Below are 25,662 nucleotides of genomic sequence, written 5' to 3'. Positions count from 1 at the left end.
GAATAAAGCGTGTTAGTGTGAAACTAGTTTATAAAGTTGTTTCAAGTGCATTGTTTTTCTTAAGACTATCCACATTTATATGAGAGCTTATTTAAACAAAGAAAGCACAATTCTACTATAACAGAATGTAAGCAATGGATAGTGTAATAATACAGTATAAACAACCTTTATCACAAATATTCAATCGAGCTCGTTTGTGTTTCACTGAGATTAAAGTTTACACTATGAAAATATTATTTTGTATACATTAAGGCGGGTTTTTCTTCTCCACCTTTCAACTCATTTTGCTTTTATTTTGAAGATAAATCGTCAAATCCAGGAAGTCGTGTCGCTTTTCAGGCATTACGTCAAAGATGTGCGACGCAGTCTCATGACGTTACCTATACTGGGAGTTGGTTAAGTTTATCATTGGGTGGTTTCTAAACTATTGTTATATAATATAAAATCTATATTTTGGGCGGAGTGTTCTACGCAGTGAGTCGCAGTATAGCAGTAATGTGAAGGTAGGTTCCTGTTTGTGTACGCTAGTAGCGCAGTGCAGGTGTTGTACTGCTACTCCACAGACTTGCTCTTATCATGTCTCTTAACTGTTACATTTTTGTTATTGTGGACAATACATCGATTATAACAAGGCTTCAAAGCAACATTGCAAAAAGCTCATTTAATACTGAATGGTACAACTAATCTTAATCCAGATGTCAGTGCAGAGTTTATCAAATATTATTATGGGCTCCATCCATCGCCCTTGTCAGTCTTTAAGAGGGGAATAGCAATATTTTGGGAAAATGGCTTCATCTTCTCAACCTGTCATTGGCTTCTAATTTCTGAACCTCCTTGTCCCCCTGACTGGCCAATTTGGACACACAAGTAAGTTTTTTGTTTTCTTGCCAAGGGTGTGTGCAAAGTATGCAAATTTAAAAAGGCGACCATCACAGTTTTTATCCCAAAGACAAAATGTTAAGTATTTTATCTCCAGGGGAACATTAATTTGTGGTTACAGTGATTGAATAGACCTTGATTGATTTTTATTTCTCTGTCCACGCTCCCTCACTAAAGTGCCCCCCCGCTCTGATGCCTCCAACCATGGCTCAGATCAGTGATCCAAAGATCGCCTTTGCCTACCTGCGCCCGGCCTGTGTGCTGCTGACCCGAGAGCCGTCCGTGACCAATGTGGAGGCAGTGAGCGGTCAGTTAAAAGAAGTCAACGATGCCACGTTGCAGCAGCTCCAAGAGTATGTCCTCTTCCCTCTTCGCTTTGTCCTCAAAGTACCCGGGCCCAAGAAGGAAAAACTGGTGCAGGCTGTGGCTGAAGCCATGAGCCACATCCTGGAGAACACTTGCGTCCAGAGCTGGAAGACCCTCCACGACCTCCTCTCAGAGCTCTGTCTCTGCCTCTGCTCTCCAACCGATCCTGGGAAACCTGCTGACACGTCAGAGGAGCTGAAATTGGCCGTGCTGAGGTGCTTGGACGCCTTGCTTCATGCTGCTTATGGTGATATAGTTTTCAAACTCTTTGAACCAATCATGTTGCCTGGACTGGGAGCAGCCATATCACTGCTACTGGCTTTAGGTGAGAAGGAGAAATCCCGGGATGTACAGGCAGCAGCGCTGAAGTGCCTCCAAGCTTTGATTCTGCAGTGTGACTGTAGTCAGGTGCATGTAGTCCCTTCCTTAGAAGAGCGACGTGCCATCGGCAGCACCATGGCTTCATTCTTACCTGGGATCACTACGGCTGTAGCTAGGATCATTACCGGAGATCTGAGACAAGGCCACGCAGTCACGGTCAAGGCCATCAAGGTACGATATTTTTATAGATATGTACGATAAATTTACAATGACTTTGTGATGGTCTAGAGACCTGTCCAGGGTGTTCTCCACCCCTCACCCAATGTCAGCTGTGATTGGCTCCAGCCCTTCAGCGACCCTCGAAGGATCAGAGGTATATCTAATGGATTGATGGAGTTTACAATCATAATAAAAGAAATAAAAGCTACAAATTCTCGTATTTGACAAGCTAAACAACGTGTCTTTTTGCTTCAAAATCTCTATAAAAATGACTTAAATATATAATGAGTTATCATAGTTGTGCCATTACTATTTGGAAAGTTGAAAGTTCCCTTATAACACTCTGAACATGGTAGGTTGTGTGGTAAGGTGATGGCAAACTAACCTCACAACTATAAAGTAAAACATGATCAATGTGCTCCTCCTCACTTTTCACTCTTTTTTCTCATTCAGGTTTTGTCCAGTGCTGTGGAGCTTGTGATGGAAGACGTCCAGCTCCAGGCCAGTGAGCCCTGCGAGACTCCCTCACCAAACCTGGGTAAAATCGCACAGCTGGTGGTCCAGCGAAAGCAAGACTGGTTAAAGAGCACGGCAGGGAAGCTTTCTGTGCTGCTGAAGAAGATCATCACCTGGACCTCAGCCCACCGGCACTGGAGGGTTCGCCTGGAGATGGTGGAGCTGGCTGACCACCTGCTGGCCAGGTGTAGTCGGTCACTTGGAGAGTGCGTGGGGCCGCTGCTGGAAGCACTGGTGGGAGCAGTCAATGACGAGGAGCCCAGAGTCAGAGAGAGGTTTGTTTTGAATGACATTTTTGATGAGTGAGGATGATGATGTGAGGATATAGAAGAAAACCTAAAGTAATTTATATCAAGATGTTATTTAATCTCCTCTTCTCATCTAGGTGTGAGGTTGCTCTGAGAGAGGTATCACAGAGGAATCAGAGCAGCAGCAGCAGCAGCAGTGGGGATGTTACCAGTGAACGCAGCAGCATTCCGACCTTCACTGACGTGCTTTCAGAGAATCTCCACTCCCTGGCCACCTCCCTGCCCAGACTGATGAGGACCTCTGACGACCAGAATAAACTGTTTGTCCTCAACGTGTTTCTGGGTTACTTAAAAGTCCTGGGACCACTCGTCTCTGTGGTGCTGAACTCGGCTGCACATCTGGAGAGGATTTCCAAAGCCTTGATGCAGGTAATGTCTGCAGCTGTGTATCAGAATACACTACAGATCTAGAGGTTTTACATGTAATATTTTTAAAGATCCTTTATTTTATTGTCATGATCCTCCTCCTGTGTGTAAAGAAAAATCAAATCATATCTGTTGTTGGAAAAATGTATATCCCTGGACTTTCTGTATGCTTAACTTTTGTATACATGAAAAGATCAAGCCAAAACTGTGAAATATATTATTGATTATAGCAAAAAAATGAAAACCACAATGGGAGATGCAGTATATTTTAAACATCATGTGATCACATCATAGCCAATATTGATTGGTGTTATAAGACCAGAGCCTAGAATGTTCCAGCATGGCAGATTAATCACTAAAACAGGATTTACTTCTTCACAGTGACCTTTACTTCCAGTACTGTAATTATTGTATTTAACTTTCTACAATAGTTTTAAATATTCTGATGCTATTAGTATTTTGACATTAGTATTATACTGTATTTATACCTTGTTACTTTCTCTACATTATAGTTTTAATTCATCATATAGTAGTAATGAATGCCCAGAGTGCTGCTACAGGGGGATCAATGTATTTTCTCTCTATTATTAGTATGATATTATAGGGACTGTGCGTCCGGGGGTGCACACTCTGATGTGAATTTTTCCCTGAGCCATTACTTATAGCATACCAGTATACTTCTGTATTACTAGTATGGGCATTTATGTCAATTACTAATTATAAAATGATCATGGAATTACATTTTTACAGCATATTTAAACATTTTGATATTTGTCAATTTCATATGAGACCCTTTTGGTGTCTGACTTTGCTCTCTGGTCTGGTCAGCATCGCAGCAGTCGAGAGAAATAACAATTCATCTTCCATCACACATTGTTGAAAACACAACACCCCTGTGTGCCTTAACAGGTGCTGGAGCTGGATGTGATGGATGTTTGCATCGTAGAGGAAAGAAGTCACAGCTCCACCATAGAAACAACTTCCACCTCCTCTGATTGCTGCACTGCTCAAACACAGAGGAAGCATTTCCTCTACTTCACTGATGAGATGATCCTCTCTGTGCTCATGGAGATCTGTCGGACATTAGGTACAAGTACTGCTCAATATGAACATTGGGGGTAGGGGGTATGAAAACCATCTCTTCTTCTAATCCTCATGCATACATAACAGTATTTTATATCTGAGCCAAATGTAAAAATATAAAAGGAATATAAATTAGATTAAACATGTTAAGATTTGAAAGATGATATGATATATGAATGCTTATGGATTAAATCTAGCTCCTTTTTGTGCGTACATATTTGCAATTTTTAAAGCTGTCCTGCCAGACATACAACCACCAACTTTCTCTCTCATTCTATCTTTAGGTTACTATGGCAACATTTACCTGCTGACTGATCACTTTCTAGATCTGTACCGCCAGTCGTTGGCATACAGAAAGCAGGCCGCCATGGTCCTGAATGAGATTGTCAGGGGCGCTGCAGGCATCGGTGTGTCGACAGAGAGTCAGGGTTTGGAGGGTGAGGGTCACAGACGCTCTGCCAACAAGGATGACCTGAAAGCAGCAGTGATGTCGGTCATGGAAGAATACACCAGTCTGAACAACTGGCACTTGATCACTGTCAGCGAGGAGACGGATAGAGACCGACAGGACCAACAGGTGGGATTCAGTTTTAAAGATTTGTCCTGTTTGCTTTTGCTCTGTTACAGTTTACAATGGGCTTGGGTTTATTTTAACCAGTTCATAACAATTACATTTTTGTGGAGAGACATGAGAGTGATATTGATCTTATCAATTTTTGTCAAGAAAGAAAGATGTGCAAAATCACAAAATATTTAACTACTCCTTTAATGTCATTACATTTTTTTATTTGATGTGGCACCAAATTTTCCTATGGGATGTGAATGATCAATACATGAAACAGATGAATCTACTCTTCATGGAGTGGTACTCTGAATATGTGAATATGACATTTTGTATTCTGTGAACATTTTCTATTCAAGTGTGATATTAGGCTCTAATTCTCTCTGCATTAAAATTTGATCATTGTCAGTTTACCTCAGTCCAAACTAAGTGCTGCAGGCGTTACTGAGAAAAGCAACCACACTTTTGTTGTGGCCTTGACTGATCACTGCATTCTCCTATGCGTCAACAAACCGAGCGGAGGGAGGGAGATGCTCCAGCGTTTCAACTAACTGCTCACACTTCTGTAGGCTGGATTACTCACCCGACAGACAGATAAATAATTCCTTGTTAGCCTGTAGATACATATTCAGTTTTTCTATGCCAGCTGAAATGTGTCTCTGGACACACAAGCTTCAACATTAGATTATTGGGCTGAGGCAGATTTTTTTTCTTCCAGTTAAATTACCCTTTGGATGTTTGGTAAACATGAAACTGGAGTTTTCTTTAGTGCCATTTACCCAACTAACTTACTTAGCACTAGCACTACTAGTGGTTGAAACACCACATTGCATCTTTTAGTTTCTAGGTAGAATCCTTTTCCTTGCCCTCATCTTACAAATAGAAGGAAAACTGTATTATACATGACATTGTAATGTGATCTCTCTCTTCCTGTAGCTGCTCAGCCCACCCAGAATTCTATCCATATCCAACAGTGACGTCAGCAACATTAATGCAAACTCTCTCCAAGTGATTCCTTCCTCGTTTGGCTCCACATCTCCCTCATCGTCCACCTCCACAATCCACCAGCTCAACAGCAACATCTGGCAGCTCTGCATCCAGCTCGAGGGCATCGCCTGCTTTTCTCAGGCTCTGGGGCGTGACTTTCGTCCCCTGTTGATGACATCCCTGTACTCTGTCCTGGAGAAAGCTGGGGAGGAGACTCTGCTGGTCAGCCAGGCAGCGCTGGGCTCCATGTGGGTTATCAGCAGAGCCTGTGACTACCCCTCCCTGAAGGAGCTCATCAATGAAAACTCAGACTACCTGCTCAATGACATCTCCCTCAACCTGCAGAGGCTCCACCAGCATCCACAGGTGAAGCTCCCACAGTAATGCACAGCAGCAGGAGAAAAGCAATAAGAACTAAGAAAACAGGGGCAACATTTGTTCTTAAAGCAAGTGGTGTGTCCTGGAAGAGTAATTCGATTATTTGAGCCTTTGTTGTTTAACTGATTTATCAATTAGTCTGAAGAATGTTAGAAATTAGTGAAAGAAGTTCCTGCAGCTCAAGCAATTCGTGTTGTGTTGATTATCAACTATTCACTGCAGCACATCTAATTAATATAGTTGCATAATAGGCTCAAGCAATCACAGTGAACCAGGAAAAGCAGTTTATGCTTAAATCAGACAAACATTCAAATCATCCTCAGAAGCCATTGTGTTCCAAGTCACAAGTTAGCCCAGAGTCAGATAACATGTCAAGACCTAAACTTAGTGTTTTAACTGGTCATCATTAGGCAAGGCAATTTTATTTATAAAGCACCTTTCACACAGATGTAGATTCAAGGTACTGTACAGGGACATGGAAAACAACACAGAGACAAAATAAAAAATATTTAAAATCTGAAGGCACAATATCATTAGGCCTCTTTCCACATATTATTACAGTGAATATATGTGATCTGTGTCCACTGCCAAACACATCCTTCCCAGCTGGTTAAGCTTTATGTTATCAGGAAAATTCAAAATGTATTAAATGCACACTTTTTTCTCTTTGGGTTTAGGGGGGATATCACGTTAATCCAAGTCTAATAGTACAGTTGTGAGTCAGTGGCGTTAAAGTTGAGCTTCATGTTGAGTCAGATTTGATCAAATTAAGTTTAAATTACAGTCCAGGTCATGTGGCTCGAGTCCACACCTCTGGGGCTCTTCTTTCAGCTGAACAGTGTGTTCATGGGTCTGCGTGGGTTTGCTGTGCTCTGAGCATGTGTTTCATCATATCCCCATCTTGTTGCCAGGCTCCACGGGTGTTGACAGTGATGTTGACTCACTCTGACTGCAGCCTGCTGCCTCTTGTCGGGGACATCGTTCAGGATGTGCTGATGGCTCTGGATCTCAGCTACGACCACACGGGTGCACTTTTCTGCTCGGTGCTGCACGCGCTAATGAAGGCACTGGGTGAGTTTTGAATAGTGGTGTCAACACATTTGTCTTATATAGTTGTGGATCAGTGACTCCACCTTACCTGCGCAGTGCCATACTGTATCACACAGTCCCATTCTCTACCACATAATAAATAAAAGAATTTGAAACTTGCTGTCATTTAGCTATTTACCATTTATTTACATTCAGTATGAGAACAGTGGATTTTGTAATAATTTGTATGTATCCCAGACAAGTTAAAGTTAAATAACGAGTGGAAAGCTTCAGTATCTTTTTGTATATTGTATATTGTGAATATTTTGCAAACATAACCAAGATGTTAAAGCTTGAATATTCATACAGAGTGTCAGCATCACCACAGCTATTGGGCATTTCACAAACACAAGTAGAGAACTGCATATTTAACAGAAATAGAAAAATAAAGTTTCCACAAAATAAAATCATACTTATTCCTGCGTTATTCTAATCACTGACTGATTGTCTTATTGTCCTGTGTCAGCGAGGTGGTTTCCCTCCAGTTGTAATACGACCAATGAGTCTGCCAGACCCCAACAGACGTCCACTGACCAGGAAGACCTCGACATCCGACAGTTCCTGCTGGATTACCGCAAACAGAAAGATCTGGCAGAGGGCATTGGAATAGAGGAGGACGATACTGACGACCTCGGTAATATGAAGTCTCTGTCAGGTCTGTCTGTGACATTGCAGTGCAGGTTTTACTAGATTTATATTATCGGTTGGTAAAATTATGAATAGCAGTAAAGCGTTTAGACTTTTCACCAACCCATCCATCTGACTGCACATTCCCTTTCTCTCCAGATGTTCCTCCTCCCACGGAGTGTGAGGACGTTGAAGATAACGATGGTCCCAACGTGAAAGCAGAGCTTCCCTCCCACCTCAGCATCACTAAAGATGTAATGGAACGCTGCATTCATCTGCTGTCCGATCCCAGCCTCAGGCTCCGACTCAAGGTACCTGGGACCTTTGACAGTGTTGATAATAACCCTAGAGCAGATTGCTCACCGTTGTACAGGAAACCCTTTTCATACTGTAGAAAGAAACTACTTTAGTCTCTACACTATGTTGTTAAAGTGACAAATCTCCCAGATTTTGTAGACTTGGCATGAAATAGGCCTGTCAGGGCTCTGCAGACAGACTGGTCAAACAAGACTAACTCATTAGCTACCCCAGGCTAACTCTGAGCTATAAGATCCATTTACATGATAAAAATCCATGACCTGCTGACAACATGAGGAAATGCAGCTCAATTATGAGTTATTACCTGTAAAATCTCACTTAAACTCTCACTTCAACAAGGCAGAGATTTGGTTCTGTTTTTAGTTTAACCCTTTTTTAGATTTCGCCAAAACACCCACAAGATGCTTCAGCCCTGGTGGGATTCAGTTGTAATTCAGGGGTTATTTAAGGGAGCAGAGGAATTTAATGTAACCAGTGAACTTTGGTGTCTATCTCATGTTCAACTGTTCATTTTATCTGAGGCAATGAAGCTGTAGACAAAATGTGCAGCTGCCTGTGCACATACGGCATGTACAATATACTATATATATATTTAATACAAATAATTTATATTTATATTGTCCTGTGTGTCTGTTCTAAGGTGTTGGACGTGCTTGAGCTTTGTGTGTGTGTCCTGAGTGAGAAGGAAAATGAGCTGCTGCCTATGGCCCACCGCTGCTGGCCCGCCCTCCTCCAGAGACTGACAGCTGACGACCCGTTAGCGGTCCTCAGAGCCTTCAGGGTATGCAACACAAGTCTGCTCTCTCATTTCATTAGTAATTAGTGTTACATTTTAATAAATAACAATTTGATGTGATGTTGTTTTATCAGGAGCAGGTCATTATGTGCAGCAGCTGAATAGTAGAAATGCACTGAATTTAAAATGACATATTACAATACATCATTACATCAGTGTTGCAGGCATGTTTTACTGAAACATCTCCATATTGAACCAATCAAATATTGTGGTCTCTCACTTTATTAAGAATTAGCCGTGATGCTCCCTGTTGACAGGCTGTTTCATTGAACTTGGCTTTTTGCCTTGTTCCCTGATGAATGACGATATTCTTTCAGATCACAAGTGTCTATTGATTTATCATGTCACTTCAAATTAATCTACTTGTCAAAACCAATGTTTAGCTGAGCCCGACTGATTTCACTCAGATGTTTTCTGATATGTGCCGGTCTTGTTTATATTTTTCTTAAGCAAATGTTTATTTTCATAATTTACGTTCAAGTATTTGTGTTTTTTTTATTTATAGTAATTGATAAAAAAAGTTAATATTTAAGCTGTAAAATATAACCTTAATAACAAAATAACATTTCTTTCTCATAAGAGTTTGATGATGACATCCCTATAGGAATTATAACCAAATATCGGTATCGAAAATTTGAAACTCCCTAATATTGGCATCAGCATTGGACCCAAAAAATCCATATCAGTCGGTCTCAATTGTTTAGTTTGACTATTTTTATATGTTTTCTTTATCAGACATAATTGGCTTGTAAATGGTCATCACTCAGTGCTGCTGCTGGACATCTGTGTTGTGTTCATCAGCAGGCTTTTGGCTGTGCCCAGGTTTTATCAATACTAGGACTCATCCACTCGTCTTTTGTCAAATATAAGGACCATTTTTTTGCTGCATATGTATATCACATGCCAAATCTCGCTGCCAGATGCTGTGTACTCTGGGTGACATGTGTGGCGACTTCCTGAGGAGGAGGGTTTCTAAGGAGGTTCTCCCAAAGCTGAGCTCCTCGCTGGTACGACAGGCTCCCATCAGCGCTAAGGCCGGACCCGTCTACACACACACGGTGGCCTACAAACTGCAACTGGCTGTGCTGCAGGGGCTGGGCTCGCTGTGCCAGAGGCTGGACCTGGGTAAGAGACTAGAAACACAGAAACACCAACATACACAAGTTTTCCTAGGAGATCACAACATCATCATCCATCAATCCACATTATTTATTTATCCACAGCTTTACATTGGTGGTAGTTAAAGGTTTCTAGCCCCGAATAAATGCCTCCCCCCTATGAAACCACATTTAAATCCACTAGATTTTTATCTGGATCTCTACCAAATTACACACACTCTTACATATTTGTCCCCTAAGTATGCCTGATTTCTTCATTAAAATCCACAAATTATTCCCTGGGAAATGACAAAATACCCATTTCACAAAGTAACAGAAAGAAATAAAAAAATTCCTGGATCTACGCCATATTTTAATTGGTTCTTTATGTTTTATATATTTATTTTTCTGTATATCTATACGTTATTCCTTTAAAACAGTTACGTTGATGTAATATTGAAATGGATAAAGTTTAAACCCTTACTGCATCCAGCCAATAAAGCAACCTCATTTCCAAAACAAGATTAAGACAACTTTTTTTTAACGATTAAAACATGAACATGTTCATCAGATTGTGGTCAGAGAACACAGTGACGTTTGTCACCACTAGATGGCAGTAAGAACGAGGCAGTGGAGCCATAGCATGAGTTTGTATCTCAAGTCCCTTGGTTTCATAAAATAGACCTGAAGAAGTGATCCAGTGTTGAATCTTGAAAATTTGATTGTGGAAAGTTAAAATTCAGTGCAGCTTCCTAGGTTACATAAAGTTTCTTCTTTGTGTGTGTTCGGGGGGGGATGAAGCAGTCACAACCCTTTCAGATTTTTCCCTCCGTTTTAAAATCAATATTGTTTTTAATTTGGCATCTTTTGTTAAAAGCACAGGTAACATCACAACACAGACTGTTCATTACAAAGTGCACGATGCGTACATGCCATTGTCAGTGTGTTTTAGGCTGTGACATTGCTTGGATCCAGCAAACAATAGAGAGACCAGGTTGCTATTGAATCAAATCATAGCACAAACAATAGCTGCTGCAAGCCACTGTTCTCCCTCAAGAACAATTAAGCAAGCAACGCTGGCTAATCTGCACAGCAATCAGTAAGTCAAGATGCTACAGGAAAAAGATTAGCTCCGACATGTGATGGCTTTTTAGAGTTGTGCAGTTAAGTGCTCGATGTAGCTTTGTTATTGTAACTGAAAATGTTCATCTCCAACGGCCTGGGGGCTCCGTGCCGATTTGTTCGCAGTGATGTAATTATGAGCTGCTTGTCTAATTTTTCATCAGTCATTATGTTCATTAAGCAGCGACAGCTCTGTCACAGTCATACTGGGCTCAGATTGCTCCAATTTTCCAACACTGCTAAATACTCGAGGGGAAACATGGTACTTTCAGTGGAACTGGAGTACTTCAGTGTGGGATCACTTTTCCCACACTATATTTTAACTTATTTCTTTATTTCTAAACGGATAAGTGGATATTTTTCGATGTCGTGAAAATGCAAAAGCTCGTCCCCTCCATTGGAAAGTGGCGGTCGCAATCAGTGATGAAAATTATAGTTAAAACCCTCTTTTCATTAAGTGGTAATAACAATCACTTCTAGTTGCCAAGGACAATGTGAATGTAAGAGATGGGGAGTTGAAATGTAGAAGGGAAAATATTTCTGATTCACAGGAGTTATTAACTTATCTGTGGAATAAAATTGGCCGAAATTATATTTTTTAAATGAATAATTAGATATATATGGAATGGAACAGGTATAAAAATGTCTATTCACCACCATAAAAACGTTGGATTTGATTGGAGTGGTGATATCTACAGCCTGGTTAATTTGGTGATGGTGTGTGAACCTCACACATGTTACACCCTCCTGGTGTAGCTCATCACTGACAGATGAAAAGTTAGCGGCTGCTGACACCATGTGTCTCAGAGACACCAGAGCTGTCTGCAGCGCTCCCCAGGGCAACAGTAGAATTAGCAGTGATGAGGACTGCAGTGCAGAGGCGACAGGAAATTCCAAATTAAGAATGAATGAGAGGAAAAGGGTAAAATCTGACGTTTTTAAATTTACAGTGCAAACTGACCAGACAAACATACTTTTAATGACAATAGCAGCACATCTCTGTTAAACTCAGGTCTCATGATTCTGTGTTGCTTGTCTCTTCTGTGCTGAAACTCTCTCCTGCATCTTGCTGCATTCTGCCTGGACATCTTCACATTTCTGAACTCCCTTCTGGACAAACAAGCAATTAGCGGTATTCCTTTCAATTTACAGTTAAAATATCAATTGTGCAAAGGAGTGTTTACTCCACAATACACCCTAACCTCTTGTCGTCACACATGTTGACCAGGGTGATTAGTGAGTAGAGCTGATAAATCACTGTGTTATTCGTTCAATTACCTGCAACTGCTACTTCTTAACATCTCTACACATCTGTATGTGCAACATCATAACTGATCTCACAACAGTGGAAGCAGGGTCAAGCTCAGCTTAACACAGTTGTCTGTATGTGCTATTGCCAGTTACAAGTCAGAGATCCCATGTTTATCCACAATGCAGAGATGCTCAAAAAATGCTGCTCCCCTCTGTTTGACAGCTTTTGTCAATGGACATAGATAGACCAAAGAAATTGTGAAAATTTGTCCCAAAACCTAAACAGCTTTCTTGTAGAAAACCATTAATAAAACCTCCCTTATGTATTACGACTGAGTATAAAGGCCACTTAGAGAGGAAAAATAATCTGAAATTTTGAGAATTCAGTTGTAATTTTACAAGAAATAAGATATTATGTGTCATTTTACAGGGGGAACGTCATCATATTTCCTGCATTAAAATAAGAAATTTTGAGCATCTTGTTAAATTTTACTTTAATATAGGTTTTCACAATAGCGTATTACTTAATCTTTTGTCACATCAGCTTCACATTATCACAAGTGTTAGAACTTTGAAAAGATTGTGTAAGAAACTGTCTGTTTTGAACAAAGAACCACATGGACTTTGAGGAAATGTTTTGTTAAGTGGTCGAATGTGAGGTCATCAGTGGTTACATCTGCGTGATATTCAGAGGGATTTCGTAGTTTCTCTAGAAACATTGAGAATGTTCAAGATTTTGGATCAACAGTATTCTTGAAAAAAAAATGTCAGTAAAGCAATACTCCGTCATAGATATATACCACATAGCTTTGTAAAAAAAAATGTTTAATTGGAATTGTTGGATTGTCTTTAAGGTTTCAACTATAGGTACGTTTCAGTGTCGTTGGTGGTCTCTGGTTTGGGTTCACAGTGGGTGTGAACAGGGTGGGTGTAATGGGGAGATAACGTAGCAGCTGATGGAGAGGTGGTGCTCCAGGATTTAGAGGCAAAGTCTGGAATAAATACTCCCCTCATTAACTGCCCAACTGTACCAACTCCAGCTCAAAACCTGAAAGATTTAAGACATCCAATCACTGTTCTAGATTCATAGACTGACTCTGAATTGTGTAACCATAGCAACATGCCAGGCCTGTGTTTTTATTTATGCATCCTAAATCCAAAGTATTTAACCAAAAAAAGCCAATGTGTTGTTATTATTACTGCACTAATCAATATTTATATATTTACATGTGTAATGAGAAACTTGTCACTCACAGTGACAAACTCACATTTATTTATTTAACACAAACTTACCTGTGCAGCTCCGATCTACAGTGTTTTAGCCTCATTTAGCCCATTGTTTTGGTTTTCCTGCCCACATTTATACTTCAACAACAAACTTGTTTTCCCACAGAAAAAGCTTTAATAAGACCACTGGTACACTTCATGCCTGGCAACAGCATCAGCATTTAGCAGCTAAAGAGCCATCTGCTTCCCTTGGCAGAGACCAAAGCAGAGCAGAGAGGAGAGTGAATATTGGGTTTACATTCACCAGGTGGCCAGAAACTCTTCTCTTAACATTTGCTGGACATGTAAACTGGCCCATAGTCACATCACAAAAACTTTGATAATTTGTCACATCTTTTTGTTTTCTCTCCGTTTTGCTGACAACAGCAGCTTTAAGGTTTTTGTAAGTGGTGATAATAGAGTCCGACCTAGAATGGCAGCCCAGTAGAGCACACACCTTTACTGAGGGCCAACAGTCCGTTCATGCTGCACCACAATTTCACAAACTCATGGGCAACGTGTGTTGTGAAGAAATTTTACTTTATCTCTTAAAATATAAAAGACACCACATATAACTGAACATTTAGCTTATTGCTAGAGGACATGTAAAGGTTTCTTTGCATCCTCTTTGGATCTTTTGGTAAATTTAAAATAAATACATAAAATAAAGTTAATATTTTCTTCTACAGACTTTGGTGCAACAACAGGACTGATAGCATGCCCTTCCTCTGTAGTGATGTCTGCACTCTCAGACATGTTTGTACTTTGACTTCATTTGTCGCTGACTCTACATTATTTGTGTGTATTTTTAGTGGTTAAGTGAAACATTTCGAGACACAGAAGTGTAGGTTGAAAAGGTCTTTTCTTTTTATGAATGACCCTATATCAAAACATTTGTTGTAAAGGCGAAAATATCACTAATATCACAAAGACAATATTAGTTTAAACTTCTGTGTTGGTCTGTTTACATTACTTCAGTTTTCTTTCCTGCTTTCTTTCTCCAGACTTGCTTTCTTTCAAAACAAGTGCAGATCACATTCACTAAATTAGTGAAAATACATTTTGTGCACCAGTCAAGGTTTTTTAAGGTTAGTCCCAGCATTCATATCTTCAACACTGAAAAAAAACATCTGTTTTATTATCCTATTATAAATAATGCATTTCATGCAGCATAATACTCAAATGAATTAGCACCGTTCCACAGGATCTGTCTCTAAAAGATGGAAAGCAACAAGGAGACTTTTTATATTGGGCAGTTTTATGAGTTGAGATAAGTGCAATTAGGCGATAATACCAAATCAAACAGCAGACATTTTAACTATATGTGCTCATTAAGACTAAAGACAGTGTAAAGTTTTCTGCTACTAAGTTGGGTTCTTATTTATTACAGTGCTTTTGGACATAATTTCTATCATTTATAAGAATGTTGTCTTCATCAAGTGATTGCTGAGGCCAGGGAGGATGGTATCACTTCAATCACAGAGGTTGTACAGGTTGTACACTGCCCGCTTCATGATCTTGTTAAAGATGTTTGAAACGTATAGTAATGTCCTCCTTTAAATTGTTTGGTTGCATACAAATATAACTGCAGTGTGTGCTGGACATTTCTTTGTGGGGTGGATGTTTTCTTTGTGTCATGTGATTGCTGTAGTCTTAAGGTAATTGGCTGCAGTTGCTGCTAGTGGCATGGCTCGAGTCATGGTAATGTTGCCTATCGCTTTTTTCGATTTAACACTTAGGTCCAGTTTAAAATATCCCGACAACCTTTCGAGAATTTCCATGAAATGTTGCTATATTTCCAACGTTGCCCACTGGATCAAGTCAAGTGACTTTGGTGATCCCCTGACTTTTCCTCTGGCACCAACATGAGGTTGACTTCCAAAAGGTGTTGCAGAAATGGCTCACCCAGTATTGAATGGGTTGCCATGACATTTAGTACAGACTTTCATGCTTTAGCTCAAAGAATATAACCTGATATAACCTGATGGGGGGGTTTGTCCTGGTTGGCTGATGTGTCTGTTTTGTGTAGGTCCTTTGTATAATGTTGCTGTTCCCTGATTAGTTGTTGTGTATTTGTGCAAAAGTCCAAAGCAAGAACATGGTTTGGGTCTCAAATGAGGCAGTTAAAGTTGAGGTCAGTCTTTAGTTCTGCTCTCAGTTTCGTGCTTGTGCAGATTGTGTTGAAGATTGTTGATTTTTGTATTTTTTTTTCCTTTTGGTAAACTGCACATTTGTTTAATTGTTTAATTCTATAGATTATATAAAGAAGAATGACAGTTTCCCAAAAGTGAAGCCAAAGGGTCTAAATTGCCACCTAGTGGCTGGCTGCAGTATAGGACTGACTCTGGCTCCAAATGTGCAAGATAAGATAATATGTATCTTTATTTATCCTCCTTAGAGGGAAACTTACAAAAGATAAAGTAGCACCAGAAAGTAGCATCACAAGGGGAAAATATAGTAAAAATAAAAGTATGACTAAAAATAGAAATATTATTTAGAAAAAAAGTAGAAAGAATGCTATATATACACATGGCAGGTTTTTCAATAATGTGCAGTACAGAGATGAGGAATCAGGTAGTGCTCATGTGCAATTCGTCCGTTCTTTGTCATATACTGAGTGCAAAATGTGCAGCAGTTCTTATTCGGGATTAATTCCTGGATCGTGGGAGGAAGTAGAGACCATCGCCCCATCTTTATATGCAATCTATGGCACCGTATGATACTAAAACGGAAAGAGATGTCCAACATCCTATTAGTCTGAACAGCTAGTCACTTGTTTTTTAGACTAATTGTGCTTAGCAATGTAAATTAATATGAAGTACTACTTTCTCTCTATCTGTGGTTTCCCTATCAGGATTAACCCAGGGGAAAAAAGGGAAACCCTCAAAATCATTGAGGGATTTGTGGACGTGGTTTATTTTAACGATGGAGTCACCCGCTGTAGCTTCGAACAGTGTAAAAGCAGCCTCCACCCACTGCATGACCACTGAAGACTATAAAAAGATAACTGCAGCTGCAACATTTTAGTTACAACCCTCATATGAATATATAATATAGTGAAAAAAATCCTTTCCCTGTAACATTAAAGGAAATGGTCAGTTTATGCTTTAAGATCCTGATTTTTCGTCCTGGCATTTGATGCTGTTGATGCAGATTTGGTGTTGGAGAATGGAGAGATGTGAAAGAGCAGGAGAGAAACAGGTCGGTGGCTGCAGCCTTACTCGTGTGAATACCGATTTGGCTACAGCTTACCTCTGGGACCGCCTGCAGCAAGCCAATTACCGAGCCTCAGTCACAGGGAGAGGAAGACAGAAACACCAACTGACTGAAGCAAATAATACGTTTCAGCTCTAATTGTAGCTTCAGCTCCAATTCCGCCCTGTTGTTCTTTTAGCACAAATCCTAACAGCACCTGGTCCTCTCCTGTTTAGTATTTCTCACCGCTGCCCTCCAAGCACCCCGATTCCACAAAAGACTTCACACTGGGAGTGCAGCAGCAGAGAGGGGGAGGAAGAAAGGGGATACAAGCAGTGGCTAAATAATCCCGTTTAACTCTGAAATGTGCACTGCTGCTTTTATTCTGACACACAGTGAGCAGGCCCGGTTCAAGCCCGAGTGTGGGTTGAATGGCAAACAGAGGAAGCAGCGCGGGAGAGAAGGAGACATGTTTTGAAATGAGGCTTGAAGGCAGCCCAGGTTGCAGCTCAGGGAATCACTAAAAAGTCTGCTGGGAAGGATGGAGAGAGCGTGCAAAGGAGAGAGGAGAGGGATAGGAAGAGGAGGTGACAATGAAAAGGACTGGAGTTGATAGAGGGAGTGCGAGCATGGCAAGGTTATGGAAGTTCCACTCGGAGATGGGGAGAAAAAGAGAGGCGAGGCAGGTTCTCAGGTGTGGAAATCCAGAGATGTGGAAACAGCCTGCTACACGTTTCTCAGCCGTCTCAGCATTTTCCCTCAGCTCATTAGGAGTTAGAAAAGGTAAAGAAATGATGTATTTTCCCCCGTCTTTCATCTTTTCTCTCTGCTCTTTTATCCCCCTACCTCCTCCCGATCCAATCTACCATCGCACCCAGCTATGCCACGTGCTAGGAACTGTGATTATATCTTCAGTTTGTTTGATCAGTTGGATTCAAGAAGTGCATGTTGACATATTATTTTATATATAAGGAAACAAACACATTCACTTTATATAAAGTCGGTATTGTATTATTGAGAATGATTTCCATTGTTTATTATGATATTCGGGTTTTTGTGTGACTGGAAAAAACTCTTCATGTCTGTAAACATACAGAGTTTATTCACATATAAATGTATATTGTGTGAAGTCTACTATGCATTGTACAGTGGGTCCTCTTTGATTGGATGAAGTAAACGTCTTGTTTGTTTTTCTCAGCTGAAGCAGATCTGGATGCAGTGTGTGACGCCTGTCTGCCCTACCTGAGCTGCAGACAACCCATCCGACTGCAAGAGGCCTGTCTAAGGTAACAGCTCACTGTAGCACCGGTGTTAACCTCACCCCAGTTTACTAAAGTACTTTCATTTCATAGCACTTTATACATCTGCCCCACTACATTTCAAAACACAGGTACAAGCTGCTTTACAGGTTAAAAATAAAACATGTAAGGCAAACATTGGAAACAATTAAATGCCTAACAGCGTTAGAGCACAAACACAAAAATAACACATGTCTACAGAAGATAAAAGATTAAATAAAACATTATACAAAGATTAAAATGGTCAATCTTCTTTAGTCAGTGATTATGGGTAGGCAGGGTTATTACTTACAGATCTAGTGGAAATAATGCAAATTCAGTTCTCTCAATCTAATGAATGCACGACTGAGGTTCATTCTAGTTTCTATCACTCTCCCTTTTTTCCTTCTTTGTCACAGAGTAGTTTCCTCATTCACTCCACTTGTTCTACCGTCACAGTTTTTCCTCTACCTGGGGGAAAGCAGCTCCTTCTTCTTCCACTGATGTTGTTTGCTGCTTGGCAAATAGCTTTTCGGTGCATTACTGCCATCTTCTGAATATGAGCGTAGAGCCTAAATGCAAGTGGCTCTCATGACTATACCGTGCGCTTTTGTTCAGTCTGGTCTACTGGGGAAAGCTACCAGGGAAAACAAAGCAATGTCCTCGCCCTGCTTTGGAGATTTTGTACCAAGTAGCAGACATTAGATTGCACAGTGAAAGTGAGGCTTATTATTAATTATCATTATTATAATTAATAATTTGATTTTAGATTTCTGTAGGATTTTTCAACGTTATCTTTTGGAATGGGGATAGAGAATTTGATGTCCAGAGCTTTTGTCAGGTAAAACCTTAAATACAACTTATTAACCATCACAAAGTACTTTCAGTTTTCCTACTAACTAAACAAAAAGGACTAAAACTCTTGTGTTTTACCTCCTGGGTGGTGATGATAAAAACTACCTGAAGGCTTAATACTGTGCCTTCAGTAGGAGGACAGTGTTGAGTTAATGAGCTTATAGTCAAACTGTAGGACAGCACAGTAAAGTCAGGTCTCTTTGGATAACATGAACATGTTTTTTATTTTCCTCACCAAATATATTATGCGCTTTAGCAGAAACACAGCACCGAGCTAATCCTCCACCCGTTTCTCTTTCACTCCTCCTCACAGCGTTTTCCGACACCTAATCCAGGTGGACCCGGACACCTTCTGGTTTACTCTGAACGAGCTGCACTGCCCGTCCTGCTACACCCCGCCCCACCCCGACCTGCTGCCCATAAAACTGAGCGGGATGGGCCGGCCCAGAGACGAGTACTCGGACAATGTGCTGAAGCTCCTGAGGGAAGAGTACGGCTCGGATGCTACAGTGGACCAGAGAATCAGCTAATGAGCTGGTGATAGATGTGATGGACTCATCTCGTAGATGGACGCCTTTTTGAACCACTGACTCCAACACATCAGTTGACTGAATGGAATCTGACAATCGTGCCAGAAAGAACAGCCATCAGAGCTGTGATAACCTCGGAGGTGAACACGGTTCTGATAAGCAGTGCGATAGAATGGGAAAAATGTCAATGAAGCATCTCTCGCTGCAGCGGGTGTAGAAAGCAGGAACACTTCTGACAGCTCCTCTGTATTAGGAGACGAGCAGCACTTTGACAGTTCTTATGATTTTTACTTCATGTCAAGGCACTGGACATGTACTGTGGATGCAAATGTGTTTCTATTCCTTCTCATGTTATTTCTAGATGTGCTGAAGAAATGTCTCATTCTCAGGTCCCTCGCTGAGTGAATTATTCAGCCTCACGCTTCAGAGTGCACACAACTCAAATGTGTCTGTTGGAGTGAGAATTAAAAAGCTGGCATCAACTATCCGGACAGGTCTTTTTACATAATCCTTGATGACATAGTTCCTGTTTGAAACTTTGACCAATTTGAGACTACAGTGTCTTGTATGGCTGTTGGTGCTATGTTAAGTGTTATTAAGGGTTTTATAGAGATAGATGTTAATATTCCTTAAAGTAAAGTGACTTTATCTCAGGTGTTGTGTCAGCACTAGTTACACAACATGTAAAATGATATCCGCCCACGACATGACATGATTGGCCAAATCTGATTGAAGTAAACACCCGACAGGCAGCTGATTAGAAGATGAGGGGAGAGAGAGAGATAAGTGTGAATGGGACATAGTCTTCCTGATTGAATTTACGCTAGCTTAATTACATCTTAAGTACTTTTGAAATGTTAAATAATTACAGGCTTATTTTACATGTCCTTTCACTATATGTACGGTGGGGTTCAAACATCTTCAAGACAAAGTGGCCCCAGATTAAGACCCCAGGATCCAAAACTATGTGACACTTTCACTTATATAAAAATTTTCTTTTTCTTTTTAAAGTTAAATTACTATATGATATATTGCCTTTCATTAAGTGGAGAAAATTATACTGGCTTTATGAGAGTTATCTCTGCCCTGTACTATTTATAAGCCTAACTAACTGTTGTATTAACAACTCTCTTTTCCCTGTTCCCCTTATTTTTTCTTGCATTATTACTCAGTAATGAACTGCACTGAGTACTATATATGTGTGTGTGTGTGTGTGTGTGTAGTGTGTGTGTGTGTGTGTGTGGTGTGTGTGTGTGTGTGTGTGTGTGTGTGTGTGTGTGTGTGGTGTGTGTGTGTGTGTGTGTGTGTGTGTGTGTGTGTGTGTGTAACCAACACAAAATGGAACAGGACTCTATGGTGTGTGGAGATGCACTGTTGCCCCGTTAGGCGCTTCCTTCATGAACCTCTGAGCGACCCTGGCCCCCCCCACACCACATGTGCCATAACAAGGTGGACAAGATATTGTAACTACAGAGAAATCAGTGGGACACTGGGCAATCTATCATTGTACATGTGATCACTCAGCCCTACAGGGTTCGAGACGTGTACGTGAAGGAAACAGGAAGCCCCCCTCCATTATCGCATCACCTCACAGCCCGGTGCCTCCACACCTCATTGCTCCATAATGAATGTTCGAGCCTCCTCATGTGGGGGGTGAACAAGATTGCCACGCGTTTTGTATTAAGCTGGCCTAACTTAACTCCAGCGGGCGCTGCACAGCGCCTCTTTATCTCGTCCTGTGCTGTTGCTATTCATCCTGCTGCCAGGGCTGACAATAGCACCATTAGTCATCAGCAGCAATGGAGGAGTGGGGGAGATTGTTTGGCAGCACCTATTAAACACACACACCGTCTTATACCGTTTCTCCTTAACGCACATGGACAGACACACACAGCAGCTAAAAGCTTAACAACAGCTGACTTAGACCTGAGCAAACACCTCTTCGATAATAACCCCTCAGATAAAAATAAGCTGTGACTCTTCAGGAGACTGACATGAATGTTTATTTTCACATTTTCTAAATGAACGAGAAAAGATATCCTGTTTCATATACAATTTATTTCATTTGATAAAGGCATTACACTTAGTGTGAGACCAAAACATTCTAGAAGAAATGTACATTGTCCCTCTTTTTTTTTTTTACAGTGTTCTCTTCTTTACAAAACATCAAATCAAAGTTACAGGTTGATAAAAACAATCCCATTGACCGATGACCTCCAGTCTACAAGCACTGCTGCTCCTCCGATGGACACTGAGGAGCAAAGCCCCCGCTATATGGACTCAAGACACAGACTATACTTTGGGACGGACAATTTCAGGGTTTCCACTAACAGCTCCTTCCTCTTATTTTTCACTCTCAGGATGAAAAGGCTTCATGTTATCACTTTGTCCCATTTGATCCCTGCAGATTTGTCCCAGCCAACACTTCACACAAGCATCTATGCAAAGAGATTATCATCAGGTTACAAAAAATGGCAGAAGTAAAGTGGCCTGTCAATCTTTTCAGACCAAGTCCCAAATTGCATTGAAATGAATCCCGTGTTCAGGCTCAACAAAGTATGGTAACACTCATGTTTGCAGCCCTGCACATCCAGTACAGTAGTTTATTAAGAAGACTGTTTTAAGTACTAAGATACATTAGGGAAAACCCCTGTCTGAGCAGCTATGAAGAGAATATATCATTCATCTGTCTGTACAGCACTTTTGGAGAGCAGAAAAGCAACAGAAACTGCTGTAAGAAAAAACAAAACAGATTTCTTTGAAATGAAACAGACTAATAAATGACCAAAATATCCTCAACTAACACACTGTCTTTGTGTATGGTTGGTTGAAAAAGTTTTTTAAGAAAATTGCTGAACATGCACTCACTTTATTTCATATTATACAGTCATATATACAGAGTGGATTAGAGGCTTGTAGTGGAGAGGATTGAGGCTTTTTAATGATTGATGAGCACTGGGCCAGAGCCACCTTGCACCAAGATCCGTTTTTTCTATTCCTTTCTAGTCCAGATTTTAAATTAGAATTTTAATTTGGTCGTACGGATTTGATCTTTTCATGGCTCTCCAAAAAGGTAACGTCCGCGTGGAACAATTCCATTGATTTCTCTGCCTGAACAGCCATGAATCGATCGAACCTGCAGCACGAGGGGTGAATAAACAAAATTCACACTGTTGCACCCCACAGCACTTTTGAGTGCTGTGGGGGGGAAATACAGCCTGTAATGTGGTTTGTTAGAATTCTGCACAATCATGGCTGTAGAAATCCATGCTCTCCACACTTCCACTGTATTTACTCCAACTGAACTGAAAAGAGGACGTATTATTCATCCTTGATAAACTTTGCACCGCATTCATGACCATTATTTTACTGAACAAAAAGATGTAATGAAGCTTCTGCTTTTCAAGGAAAGAATTACTGATGGTCGAATTTCACTCAGTGCACTCTCAGAATGAAAGGAAGGATTTCTTTAACTGTGGATATACCCAGTTTCAAAGGGTATAATTTTAGCCTATGCTTTTTCTGAGGGAGTATCACATGACAGAGTAAGGCAGTGGAAGAAGTTTGAGCATGAAAGCGGGATTGTGTATAAAGTACAAGAGTGGAACAGAGCATGGGTTAATAGGAGGGCAGTTTTTTTTTTTTGTGTTGGTGCTGAGACCAGGAACAGGTAGGCCCTGCCTGGATCTACACGTCAGCACCCCCTATGCTGAATGTCGTGAAGCCAGGCTTTAAAGACAGTGAGCAGTCGGACCCAGACCCAGCAAAAAAAGCTACGTTCCCTGCACAGCCCACAGCTCCGTGCTCTAATAAACCATACTGTACATTTCTAGGGATTGGGGATTCGTGCACAGGCCTGCACTGTGTGGGAAGAATAGCTTTTTATGCTGTGACGCACATCATGTTATGCAATCCTCATGTAATCTATCACTCAGGTGTAATGAGCCGACATCTACAGCGCACAGCTTGGCTCGTTGGTGCAGTCATTGTGGCTGTTGTTACTGTCCACGTCCCTCTTCTTGAGCTCTCTGCCCGCCTTGTGCTGCTGACTGCTGCGCTGTGGCCTTGGTGAGCCGGCGATGACGAAGGCTGCTTGCTGTGCTCCTGGTGGGGCCCGTGATTATGGTGGTGGCCGTGGGCGTGCTCTCTCCCTCCACTGCCGTGAGAATCCAAGTTGTCACCGTCAACGAACGCCACTCCTCTCTTGGTGTCGTCCACGGCCTCGAAGTTGTTGTTGTGCGTGCTGTCGATGATGTCACCGGGCGGCACCACCTGCAGGTAGGCCCTGACGCGGGTGGTGGCGGGCCCCGGCGTCATCGCTGAAGTCGATGACACGGCATTCGTAGGTGCCCTCGTCGGACAGCTTGACTCGGGAGAGGCGGAGTTTGTGGGAGATGTTGCTTCCTACAACCTTCACAACCTGGCACAGATACACAAAGAAAGAGATGAAATTATTAAAAAAAATCTAAATCTCACTGCAAGGTTTTGAAACTTTGGCTGAACAGTGTCAAATAAGCTGTTTCTAACACGTGACAGACGCAAAAATGAAAAAAAAACATAAAGACGCTGACAAAGATGTCAAGAAACTACAGTGTTGATGTGCTGTAATTAAAAAACACTTGATCTCCACAGCAGAATCAATTTGTTACATCCTGCCAGCTGCACCAACCCTCACATGAACACCCTGGGTGAATTTCCAAGAAACTCCGGACCAACTAAACATTCTCATAACTGAACATTCTCTGGGATTTCTACCTAAAAAAGGCTATACAGGAAAAGTGTTAGCTTGATGCTAAAACATGGTTAGCACAAGTGCAGAAGCATTAAGATGTTAACTGAACTGAACTACACCGTAATATCTGTATCTGCAGTATCTATATGTCCTTCTGTCTCTTCCTGTGTCTCTCTTTCTTCCTGCCTACCAGCTTATCATTGCCATCCTGATGTCCTTCATAGTCTTTGCACTTTATTTGTATATGTAGCTGAAGATGGGCCCTCAAAATGAAATACCTGCTGAATCACAGCAAAAGCACAAAGCTAAAGAAAAGAGAATACATTTTCCCCATAACACACACAAACAATTACTGGTGCTATGGATGCTCAGTCAGTTGAGCTGTCTGGCACTGAAAGTGCTAATGTACACCCGCTCACTCAGTCCTACTTCTACCAGCTATAACTTACCACCTTACACTGACTGTGGACATTGTTGACCACATCAGGATTCCTTTTACTTTAAGTAATATCATACTTGTACTAATTACTTGTACTTTTGATATATGATGCTCTGCTTCCTGACAATGGAAGAACGGACCAATAAATTATCCCAGAATTACTTTAGAAACTTGATTGTCACATTCTTACCATTTAAGGTGAGTCTTGCTGTACAGAATATATTCTTAAAACATAACAACAGGCAAGCAAAAAATACAAAAATCATGCAACACGCTTTCCTATGTGAGGCTAATGTTGAGTAGACATAAGTGAACTGGAAAGTTTGGGTTGTCTTCGCTTTTACTTTCCTTCCGAGAGTTGGTCTATAAAAAGGAAGCTACGGCCAGAAAGCAGTTAGCTTAGCTTAGCATAAAAACTAGAAACAAGATAAATAAACACCCACCTACCAACACCTGTTTATTTTTACAAAAAACAAAGTACTGAATAAAAGTGCTTGTGGTTTCAGTTGCCAACAAATTTTTGGCTGAGAACAGTAACTTTGTCTTTTTCATCATGTGACCAAATACACAAAAGAAGAAACTCAAGTCAATGCTTACTGCTAAGAAACAGTTTTACTCATTATGTAAAACCACATTAATTATGAATATTCTTGTGCTTTTACGTATTCTTGTATTTAAGCTTATACAAGAATAAACTTATTTATACTTATTTAAACTGTCTGTTGTTTTTTTTTTAGCTCTTATCCGTTTTGTTTTAGCTCTTATCCATTGTGTTTTAGCTTCTATCTGTTGTGTTTTAGCTCTTATCCTTTGTGTTTGCTTGTGTACCCTTTGTACAAATAAAAAAACTGAGATGTAATATGTATTTTATTACTTTTGGTGAGAGCCATGTCTCCCAGTCTTTTAAAATTAAAGAAATTGTAATGTCAGTGAGTCAGATTTAGACAAAAGGCTCATTTTCAGTTCCAGTCCCTGTGCAGTGTTGAAATGATAAAGCGAGAAACTGGGCTTACAAAAAGCAGATAAAACAAGATCAGAGCACAGAGCGTGCTCACTTGAGAGGGATATCAATACTCTCTTTAG

General features: G+C 40.7%; 2 protein-coding genes across 2 annotated transcripts in view; one reads left to right on the top strand and one right to left on the bottom strand.

The window, feature by feature from the left end:
* The first annotated feature begins 327 nt into the window (after positions 1-327).
* tti1 (TELO2 interacting protein 1) lies at positions 328-20,580 on the top strand. The gene is made up of 14 exons (XM_034591689.1): positions 328-503; positions 1,057-1,797; positions 2,239-2,576; positions 2,687-2,978; positions 3,885-4,062; positions 4,343-4,635; positions 5,557-5,973; positions 6,897-7,056; positions 7,541-7,708; positions 7,861-8,012; positions 8,660-8,800; positions 9,736-9,940; positions 17,945-18,032; positions 19,192-20,580. The coding sequence occupies exons 2-14, from the start codon at positions 1,072-1,074 to the stop codon at positions 19,406-19,408; spliced, it is 3,375 nt and encodes a 1,124-aa protein (XP_034447580.1). The 5' UTR covers positions 328-503; positions 1,057-1,071; the 3' UTR covers positions 19,409-20,580.
* An 813-nt stretch (positions 20,581-21,393) lies between these two features.
* The window catches only part of LOC117765305 (V-set and transmembrane domain-containing protein 2-like protein), a 47,429-nt gene continuing 43,160 nt past the window's right edge, over positions 21,394-25,662 (bottom strand). Inside the window, 3 exon segments of the mRNA XM_034591763.1 lie at positions 21,394-23,464; positions 23,467-23,701; positions 23,703-23,828. Coding sequence (XP_034447654.1) covers positions 23,361-23,464; positions 23,467-23,701; positions 23,703-23,828 — 465 coding nt within the window. The 3' untranslated portion in view covers positions 21,394-23,360.

This window comes from Hippoglossus hippoglossus, chromosome 7 (genome assembly GCF_009819705.1).
Source record: "Hippoglossus hippoglossus isolate fHipHip1 chromosome 7, fHipHip1.pri, whole genome shotgun sequence".
NCBI classification, from domain to species: Eukaryota; Metazoa; Chordata; class Actinopteri; order Pleuronectiformes; family Pleuronectidae; genus Hippoglossus; species Hippoglossus hippoglossus.
Note: the sequence above shows the minus strand (reverse complement) of the source record. Positions and strands in the feature narration are given on the sequence as shown.